The sequence below is a fragment of the Grus americana genome, chromosome 1 (genome assembly GCF_028858705.1).
Source record: "Grus americana isolate bGruAme1 chromosome 1, bGruAme1.mat, whole genome shotgun sequence".
NCBI classification, from domain to species: domain Eukaryota; kingdom Metazoa; phylum Chordata; class Aves; order Gruiformes; family Gruidae; genus Grus; species Grus americana.
In genome coordinates this window covers 56,379,349-56,389,542 of record NC_072852.1, presented here as the reverse complement: position 1 = coordinate 56,389,542, position 10,194 = coordinate 56,379,349, and the positions used below count along the sequence as shown (strand labels likewise).

At 47.4% G+C, this 10,194-nt stretch overlaps 1 protein-coding gene across 2 annotated transcripts; it reads left to right on the top strand.

The window, feature by feature from the left end:
- Positions 1–73: 73 nt before the first annotated feature.
- WBP2NL (WBP2 N-terminal like) lies at positions 74–10,043 on the top strand. 2 transcript variants are annotated; one of them, XM_054817684.1, is made up of 8 exons: positions 74–165; positions 2,665–2,773; positions 3,317–3,452; positions 5,504–5,596; positions 6,397–6,615; positions 7,025–7,144; positions 7,515–7,591; positions 8,480–10,043. In XM_054817684.1, the coding sequence occupies exons 1-8, from the start codon at positions 107–109 to the stop codon at positions 8,525–8,527; spliced, it is 861 nt and encodes a 286-aa protein (XP_054673659.1). In that variant the 5' UTR covers positions 74–106; the 3' UTR covers positions 8,528–10,043. The 2 variants fall into 2 exon arrangements, with proteins under 2 accessions (XP_054673659.1, XP_054673652.1); XM_054817677.1 differs by lacking the exon at positions 74–165 and having other exon boundaries at positions 2,375–2,773.
- The last annotated feature ends 151 nt before the right edge of the window (positions 10,044–10,194 follow it).

The following is a 10,194-nucleotide window of genomic DNA, read 5'->3' as shown; positions in this document are numbered from 1 at the left end:
AAGGCGTCACGGGGGGCGTGGCTGCCACCGAGGGGCGTGGCTGCCACTGGGGCGGGGCGCGGGGGGCTGACGTCACAGGGTCAGGGGCGGGGGGAACAGGGCGAAAATGGCGTTGAACAGGAACCACTCGCAGGAGGGTTGTGTCGTCATCCCCAATGCCGAGAGGTACTGGGGGGCCGTTGCGGGGCCGTGGGGGGCTGTGGGGCGGGGGCCAGGGGCCAGGTTGGGGGGTTCCTCCTCGGCCTGTGTCCTCGCAGCCGGGCCGGGCCGGGCCGGGCGTCGGCGGGGCCCGGGGGTGGGAGGCAGCTCTGCCCCGCTGGGGCGGCCCCGCGTCCCGCCCGGCCCCGGCCCGGGGGCTGTGTTGTTAAAGCCCTCCCTGGCAGCGTGGGAACGGGCCGGGGCAGGCAGTGGGGAGCAGGCCTGGCTGGAGCCGACAGGGCTGCCCCGTCCTCGCAGCTGGAGCTCGGCGATCCTTAGTGCCGTTCCAGCGGGTGTCCTGGGTGAGGAGTGAGCTCCCATCGCCTGGGACAGACAAGGAATTGGCTTCTTTTTATGTCATGCAATTAGTGATGTCAGAGAGGCAGAGGCCACTTAAGGCAGGAGTCTTAATCGCTTGAATTCAAAGTAAGAAAAACTTGTCGTCAGAGGCGAAGGCCCCCTCCTTGGCGCGGGGGGGAGCGCCTCTCGCCGTGAAGGCGCAACCAGCTACTTGATGCCTGCCCTCGCCCCGAGTGGGGATTGACAGACCAGCTTGACAGGCTTGGGCTTCGCTTTGATTGTGTTTGGGTGCTCCCAACATCCTGGCCTTGGCTGGAGAAGTCCTAGAAACCAGAGGCCCAGTAAAGGATCATTGAGTTGGTTCGGGGCTGGTAAACAACAGGAAAAATGCACTCCAAAAATATGCTCCAGATAATGTTAAGTTTGTAACTGACTGCTAATACTTCAGTCAGGGAAGTCCTTTGACATGTAGAGCTTTTGCTGGTTTAAAGGAGATCTCTCTATCCTTGACCTTAAGCCATTCTTCGAGGTGCTGCTTCGTCACAGGTGGGTGCAGCATGGCTCCGTGGGATGCACAGCCCTCCCGTGACAGCCCTGGATGGGCATGCAGATGCAAACCAGTTCAGCAGCCTAATTACACCCAGTGGTGGTGGCTGCAGGTTATTTGCGTGTGTGAGTGGCTGGAAAGGAGTAAACATTACAGTGACTATGTAGAAATTCTTCCCAATGAGGCAAACTGACGTGAATGCTGCTAGAGGACGTGGTTGAGGAAGTGTTCTGGTATGATCCAGCTGTCAAGGAGTTGGTTTCATTTAGCTGAGAAGAAACGTTTCCCCTTTGCATCTCGGAAATGAAAGAGCTCCGTTGCCTCATCAGTCTATCCCTCCCAGCCAGTCTGAGAATCTGCATCTAGCTCAGCTATGAAGTAATGTCCCAGTAGAATTTCTTGGTCAGGTTGTTGGGGTTTTTTCTTATTAAAGCTAGACTTTTTAATGTCTTCCTCCTTGGATAGCTGCATTTTTCAGATACATCTATATTGTTACGTTTTTCCTCTTCCGTAAAGAACACATGATCTGAAACTACAGGGCTTTTGGTTGTTTCCCCATCAGTGGCCCTGCTGATTCCTCTCTTCCTGCAATAATTTTGCAATTTCCTGACTCCTGACTTGAAGTGACTTCTACAGTATGCTGATCAGAATACTTAAGGATTACTTTAGATCTGGCCTCTTCAGACTTGTGTTGGGATAGGGTTTTGTGTTTTCTTTTTCCATGCTCTGGAACCATAAAACTCCTTAGATTCTTCTGCCACTGCAATATGCTGCAAGCTTGTCACCCCTAAGGCTCTTTATTCTGCAAATTTTCTCATTAGGTGGTATGTTTAGGATCTACCCTGTAGATTCAGTGACATACTTTCCCGAGTTGATGCTTCCATTTTTCCTGAAAGTATGTTTAATTTTTCAGGCACCTCCATAGCCCTGACCCTGCAGCGTTCACAGTTCTCATCTGGCTTTGTGTCATTAGCAAGCTTTGCTAATGTTCCCGTAGATATCCAACAATAATAACCTTCTTGCTGACATTACTGGTTCCTTGTTTTGTTCCGTAGCATGGTGCTGTTTATTACAAATATTTACTTAAATCATGTGAAGTAGGGTCAGCAGTGAGTCTGAAATAGGGTCAGCAGTGAGGGTATTAGTGAAGCAGCTTCCTCAGTTTGCACAGTGGGTGCGGTGTTACAGCAGTGCTGTTTCCCCCTGTGATGGCCAGTCCTGAATTTGAGCATGAACTTGGAGAGAGAGGCTTGCTCTGAGGTGCTACCTTGGCTTCTGGGGGGGGTTTCACACACCTCAAGCCTTTCTGTGCCCTGGCCGAGGCTCTTCTCATGCAGAGAGAGGAATTCCTCAGCCTGATGGGTTTGGAGACAGAAAGAGAAACTGTCACTTAAAGCTCCCCTTTGTGGAGGGGGAGCAGGGGTTGTCACAGGTGAGAAGATGAATTCTTCCATTCTGCAAAAACCATCTCTCTGTTCAAAGGAAAAATGACACGCTCCACATCAGAACTGAGTCTATTCAGAGTTTCTGGTGTGCTCTCCCTCTCCATGTGCAATGGGTATGTGTGTCAGAGCTGTTGCTGAGTTTGTCTCTCCAATTTGTCTGACTTTCTCCTGTAGTGTTCTCAAACAGTGTAAAGATGTGGAGCTCTCCTTCAGTGACGTGACGGGCAAGCCTGAAGCCTTCAAAGGCACCAAGAAAGGGATGCTGTATCTCACCCCTTACAGGGTAAGTCTGATGCCAGCAGGGCTGCTTCTTTCTCAAGGGATCTTGTAGACTGTAGATCAGAAACCTGGTTGGTGATAGAAGAAGTGATTTTTTGGTTATGAGAGGAAGCACTGAGATTATCAGATAGGAGAAGGGAAGGTGGAAATAGGATAGTTCGTGCCTGTGTCACAATCCCAGTTCCCTACAAAGGCACATGCAGTCCTGGAAATCGCTGTCTAGAGAATGTATTTCTTATAATGTGTCAGTCAATATTACTTTCTTTGTAACCGTCATAGCTTATCCTTAAAAAGCAGAGCAATAAAACTCTGTAAATGTGCATGTGTGTTTTAAGTGGTATATTATTTTGCAGCATACATGCTTCAGGCAAGTGAGCCACGTGCCACCAAATCTGTTTGGGATCCCGCAGTTTTAAAGCTATGAAATAAGACAATGCATACTGATACTAGGAGTTAACTCTCTTTGAATGCTGCAACAACTAGAACTCCATGACCACCCTTTGTATCTAATTCACGTAATTCAGAGGTGTTCCCTCCTTTCTTGCAGATGATCTTTGTGTCAAAGGGCAAGGATCCTATGCTGTCTTTCATGATGCCGTTTTATTTGGTGAAAGGATGCTCGATTGAGCAGCCTGTTTTCTCTGCCAATTACATCAAAGGACAGATTCAGGCTGAGGCAGGAGGTATGTGCCCATGCTTTGTAGACTGAACTCTTCCCAAGCGTCACAACTCCTTTTCTGCTGAACATCAGATAGATGGCTTACGTGCACAGGACAGAGTAGCTGTGGCAGTATAGCTAGCATGTCCACGCTGAAGGAACTTGGGTCTTCTGAACGTTAAGGCGCTGCTTCAGTGTTACTTTCTGCCCCCAAAGCCAATAACTGACTTTCACAGGATGACTTTTGTTTAATCCTGTAACTTCTGTCTGGTTGTGTACGTTATGTTTACTCGTTTTCCGCATGTGCTTGTTTTCTCCTGCCTGTGACCTGGAAGGGTGCGTAAGTGACCAAGTCACCAGTCATTGGTACTGACAGACAGAATTAGCATCCACGCTTGTTTTCTGGAGGTCAGTAGCCATTTACCAACTTGGGAACATTTGTGTGCATCTAGGATGCTGCTGTATATTGTTGATTTAGCTTTGTTCCCAATTTGATGATGAAACTATGGTAAGATTAACAGTCATGGTCATGACCAAATGTGGGGAATTGCAGAAGATAAACAGGGATTAAAAACAAGGCTTCTGGTTTGAATTTCTTCCCTCTTCAGCCCTGGAATGAGTTTGTGTGCATTTTGATGGCATCTGGAGAGCTGCTGCTTTTGCTTTCTGTTTGTTACAAAGTTTTAAAGTGACTGAGTCCTCTGGGGATTGTGGGTCAGCACACTTTCTCGGGCTGAAATCCTACTAAGACAGTGGTTTTAAAGGGATGAATCTCCAAGGGCATGACTTTATCCATGGTGGATTGTTTTGTTATATTTCTATACTTTATTTCTACTTTGTCCCCAAAAGACTATCTCTACTTTTACTAACTTCATTGTTAGGCAAGAAGGATGTTATTTTATGAAATTTTTTATTAAGATGACAGCTTTTTTTTCTAAAACTACCAAAAAACCAAAGCACCACCCAAAAAAACCCCACCAAAAAAGCCCCTACAAAACAAAGTACTTATCTTGCAATATCATCGCCTACTTGAATTTTTTCTGAAAAATTGCTATTATACCTAAGCATTGATAATCTGAGCTTCTGTGGGTCAAAGAGATTAAACATGTTTTATTTGATTTAAATGCTAGCTTGAGTTGCAGATCCTGATCTGTAGTCCACTGAGGTCAGCAATAACACTTTATTTGAAGGCTTACAATTTAAATTCTCAGTGAATTAAGTGTTCTTTCTTTATGCTGTGTTCATTATTAGTTTCTATTAAACCTTTCAGGACACTTTCTGGTTTTGGCAGGCATAATTTGCTTCCCAGCAGCTATTGTAGTGCTGTGTTCTGGATTTAGGATGAGAAGAACACTGATAACACGCTGATGTTTTCAGTTGTTGCCAAGCAGTCAAGGACTTTTCAGCTTCTCATACTGCCCTGCCAATGAGAAGGTGGGGGGCACCCAAGAAGCTGGGGGGGGACACAGCCAGGACAGCTGACCCAAACTGGCCAAAAAGGATATTCCATACCATACGTCATGCTCCTTATATAACTGGCGGGTGGGCTGGGAGGCAGGGCTGCTCAGGTTGCCACTGAGCATCGGCTTCGAGTGGTGAGAAATAGTGCTGTTCATCACTTGTTTTGTATATTCTTTTATTATTGTTATTATCTTCCTTTTCTGTCCCATTAAACTGTCTTTATCTCAACCCACAAGTTTTACTTTTTTTTTTTTTTGCTTTTCGATTTTTCTCCCCCACCCCACTGGAGGGGGGTGGAACGAGCAACTGGCTGTGTGGTTGTTTTAGCTGCTGGTCGGGTTAAACCATGACAAGAAAGAACAAAGCAACCTGGTATCTAGAGTAGGCTGTTTCTATGTAACTATAGTGAGGATCACCTTTTAAAGGATAAAGAAATAAATTCCTGGTCTTCTTGAGAATATCTGATAGCAACGCCATGATTTTTTCCTACTGGCAATAGAACGCAAAATAATTTTGAAATAAGAAAAAAATAATTGGAGTATTAACTGTTTTGCTGTCTTGACTGCTACCGAGGAGGTTAATAGTCTGTTTCAATTCTAATTCTTTCTCTCCTAGGTGGCTGGGAAGGGCAGGGGACATTTAAACTGACTTTCAACAGTGGAGGAGCCATTGAGTTTGGACAGCTGATGTTTAAAGCTGCCTCTAACGGTAAGGGGTCTTCAGAGCCTGCAGTTCCCCCATGGCTGGCTGAGCTAGTTAGAGACTAGTGCTCTTTTTGAACTTTGTGGGAAGAAGGGTACCCTATGCACTCTTCCACAGCAATGTATTTCTTCTCTTTCCAGGGGAACTTTTGTTTTCCCTTCCAGTCCTTTTTCCTTATTTCATCTTAGTGCTTTGTGCAATCAGAATATTCTGGAGTTTGTGCTTCTGAGGTGGACCACCTTTCTCTATAGAACCTTATTACTCCTGGAATAAAGTTGAAATATGTGACGGTGAAAAATTGATTCACTTACCTATCCTCAGCTCAGTTCTGTAATAGTGGAGTGAGATGGGGGAAGTTAACATCTGCATTTGGAAAGGGGGGGAAAATAAATTTTAAAAAATAACTTCTATTTAAAACTTTCAAATGGGGGAAAAAAAGCAATTTTTTTTTTTCTGATAAAGTTTTCTTTTTAAAGACATGTAAATTTAAAAATGAACATTTTTTTTTCTAATAAGAAAGTTTAAAAAGAAGGAAAAAACACCCTACTGACCCTTGCTTTAGAATGGTCTTTTCTTCCAGCAATGGGAGCTCTGTGATGGAACCGGTACCTGATAGCAAGTGTTTTTGTAGCTGGTTTCCTTCAGCACCATGTGAACTTGCAGCGAGGAGACCAGTGCTTTTCAAGCACAGTACTATGCCAGGACTGTGTAGTGAATTTAGATGTAGGGAAGTGGTGCCACATGAACAGGACTATTTTCCTTTTATTCTGTATGGCTGTCTGGCTTACTAAACATGTGCTCCTTAGCTTCCAGTGGCATTCCTCTCCAGAACCCTGGCTATGGCTATACACCTGTTCCTGGAGGGTATGCACCTGCCCCGCCTGCTCCCGGGGGTTATTCACCTGTGCCAGGGGGCTACGCTGCTCCTCCACCACCAAATGGACCGTATCCTTATATACCACCTCCAATGAATGCCTATGGACCTGCTCCACAGCCCATGGGATATCCATACGCCCAGACTCCAGGTTTGGAAGTTGTGTAGTGATGACTGGCAGGGTGTGTTTGGTGTTAGTTGTAAAGAAATTACAATGGTACGGTGAGGGTTACTGTAGTTTTGTCTCCATCAAGGATCCTTGTCCTTGCCAAAATCTGTTGTGTGCTGTTCATCGTACCTGTGTGTCTCTAGTTGCGGCTGGGTGGGAGGTGAAAATGTGGTTTGTAAATCGTGCTGCTGCTTGGCAGAGAATTGTTGCCTGTTGGCATGACGGGCATTAGCAAAATGTCAAATCCCTGCTGCCTGCATCTCTCTCAAGCCTGCAGAGCTTCCCTCACCGCTGCTCTTGTCCAGAGCTAATGTGCTGCTGGGCCTGTGAGCTCTTCCCCTCTGTCCCATTGCCACAGTCCAAAGCATCAATCCGGTGTCATCTTTTTCAGGTATTTACCCACCTCTTCCAAACATGAACCCCGTGTATGTGCCACCACCTCCCCCTTACTCCGGGCCATCTGCTGCAGGACCCTCAGCTCCCCCAGCCTGGATGGGCCCGGGGATGCCAGGTAAATGGGACTGGGGGACTGCCAGGGTGCAGGTGCAAAAGGGTGTTTGGGGGCTTGGGCTTTGGGTGGTGTTGCGAGCATGGCGTGGGGTGGGGAAGCTGTTGTTGTTGCAGGAACTCAAAGTCATCTTGATCTATTATTTGAGATAACAGTGTGGGGGGAGCTGCTCAGCCCTGCACTGCACAGCCTGTGGTCAGCTCTAGCCAGCCTCCAGCTTTCCTGAACTGCTCTGAATTCAAACCCAGCTGCAGTTGCTGTTGGCTCTTTGGACCTTTGTTGCCTCCTCAAAATAGCCGTGTCTGGGGAGAAGCCTTGGGGCTTGGGCCACTGCCTAAGACATATAAGATGGCTTCTTTTCCTCCCTTTCTAGGGGGCAATAAGGCAATGGAAGCAGCTTCCAGTGCATATTACAACCCTGCCAATCCACACAATGTGTACATGCCCATGGTGAGTACTGCACCTGTGGTCTGTGTGTGCCTGCTCCCTCTCTGTCACTAGCAGAGACAGCGGTTTGCTTTCCTAGCAAAGTCTAGTGAGCCTCCATATTGAACACGCACAGAAAGTATACATTTTCCTGGGAGGGAGGCACGGATGTTGGTCCCATGAAGAAGGCTTATTAAATCCTGAATCAGGAAAGGAAAAGATTCATCCAGTAACAGCCATTCAGTACTTGTCTTACTCTTAAAGGTGTAACAAATTTGCGCAGGCACAGAGAACATGCAGAGCTCTCTGCTTCTGTTGGGCCTGAAAGTGGGGAGAGTTAAGGAAAAGCAGGTCGCTTAAGGATGAGAGCATGTGGGTTTCTCTTTCATTTTTTTCTGGGCTGCATGAAGACAGGGTGGTCTCTCACTGCTCAGTCAGTGGCAGCCGGTAGGTGGGCTGTAGCCTACATCTGGTATGTGACAGTCAGACAGCTTGTGCCCTTCACTGCCTCGCATGGCTCTGTGGTGGGCTGGAGACCGATGGAGTGGCAAAGCTGGCCCTCAGCCCAGGGGCTCGCTGTCTGCTGGGTCGCAGCTATGTACATCAACAGAGACAAAGCCCTGGAAGTGAAGGGAGGGTGGAGATTAAAATAGATTAAATGGTCTATTTGCAATAGATTTACCTGGTTTTGAGGGGACCTTCTCTAGAAACGTTATGGGAGGCAGCATATATCCTGGAGTATAACTGATACTAGAAAGGATGGTGTGATGAAATGACGGCTTAAAACAGCACCTGGCTCTGTCTGTAGCTCACTGAAGAGCAGTCATTTCTTGTAAGCAAAGCCTGGGAACATCTGGGAAAAGCTCATGATAAAACAAGCAGGTTTGTTGACTCTGTTGTATCTCCTTCCAGGATCAGCCACCTCCTTATGCACCTCCTGAGGATAAAAAGAACAACTAACAGAAGGAAGTTGCAACCAGCCTCCCACACTCTCTCTCCCTGAAGGCAACTTGGCTGTTACTACCCCTCGGGTTAGCATATCTCTAGGTCTCTTTCTATATATACAATATATGTAGTGCTGGGCAGCTGAGCACCTGCCCTCCTTAAACATTAAGTCAGTGGCAATACAAGGTGGAACAACAGCACTTTCCTGCTTATTTGCTTTATCTCCTGGGGTTGAAGCACTCAACTTTTGCTCTGCCGTTGGCTTGAGGAGAGAGATGGACTTCTTCTTAAACCACCAGTAGACCATGTCATTAATCTAGGACTGAAATATGAAGGCTCCAGGATCTTGGAGTAAAACTACTTAGAATGCCAAACTTGACTTCTGAAGCACCATCCAACAGGAAGGGTTTAGAGACCCATAAGGTTCCTTGCATAGACACTTGAGTGCCCCAGAAAGGTGTTAAATTTCCTTAAATTCTGGCACAGCTCAGCGTGAGATGGGACTCTGGAAATCCTGTATCGTGCTGGAAGCGTGTTTCGTGTCCTGAACTAACAGTCATGGTGTGACGAACGTGGGGAAGTGCATCCTAAGAGACATTGAAGCATTTGGCTGTGCAAGAGCGAGGGGGTGGGCCCCCATCAGCCTGCCTTTGTAGACATGAAATAGAAAAGCAAACAAAGGTGTGCTGCAGGGCAGTGAGCTGATGCTGGCAGGCGTGCAAATCGGTCTTCCTTTCGCTCTCCTAGAAGCAGGTCTCATAGCTGTGCAATGATCCTGTGTCAAGCAGCCATTCTTCAAGCATAATGGAGTCAAGTACTGCACAGGAGGCTGCTTGCCTTGGAGCAAAATGTGTTCCATTAGGAAGTGGACCTGGCAGTAGCCTTGTCAGCAGACAGGTCCCGCAGCCCTGGCTCCTTCTGCTGAGCAAGCTTGTGCTGCATGCTAGCTCCACAGGGGAAGACCGGCCTTCATCTCTTCCTTGGGCCGCTGCAGCCAGGGCATCTGAGCAGCGTGGGAGGGCAGGTGCTGTGATACTGGAGTTGGGTTGGGGTGCAGTGCCCTCTCCCAGCTGGGAACCGCAGTCTGGCGTTGATGTTACTAACGCTCAGCTCTCTTGCAGAGACTGGCTCCTCAGCCACTGCCTTTCCCTCTTCCTTAGGACATAGTGCCCTTAAACCTGCTCTGAAGACAGTCTCTCTAGTCTGGTGGAGGCCCTCGTGATCCTTTGCGTGTGGGGTGATTATAGTTCTTCCTACAGCCTTCCTGCCTTCACAGTGAAGGGGAAGGAGTGTTTTCCCTCTTACTTCCTTGTGTGCCAGGGCTCTCCTGTAAGTCAGGCTTGCACGACTTGCAAGTGTGAATTCCTAAAGCAGCCCTGCATGGGAGGGAAGTAAATTTCCTCATTTATAAACACCTTTTAAGTCCAAGTTAGAGATATTCTAATAACTCTGTATTTAAAAAAAAAAAAGCAACCATGAATGTTTGTAACTTTTTGAATTGCACTTTAATACAGGAGTGTTGATACCTTTACCTGCCTGTTCACTGGTGTGTGTTGTGCTGACCTTCATTTTTGCCTACTGCACAGAAGGCTGGAACAAACGATAACCACGGGTGGTGTTCTCTTGGGTCGCCTGTGGGCCAGTCCTCTCTCGCTGGTGCATGGCTAAGCTGGGTCTGGAAT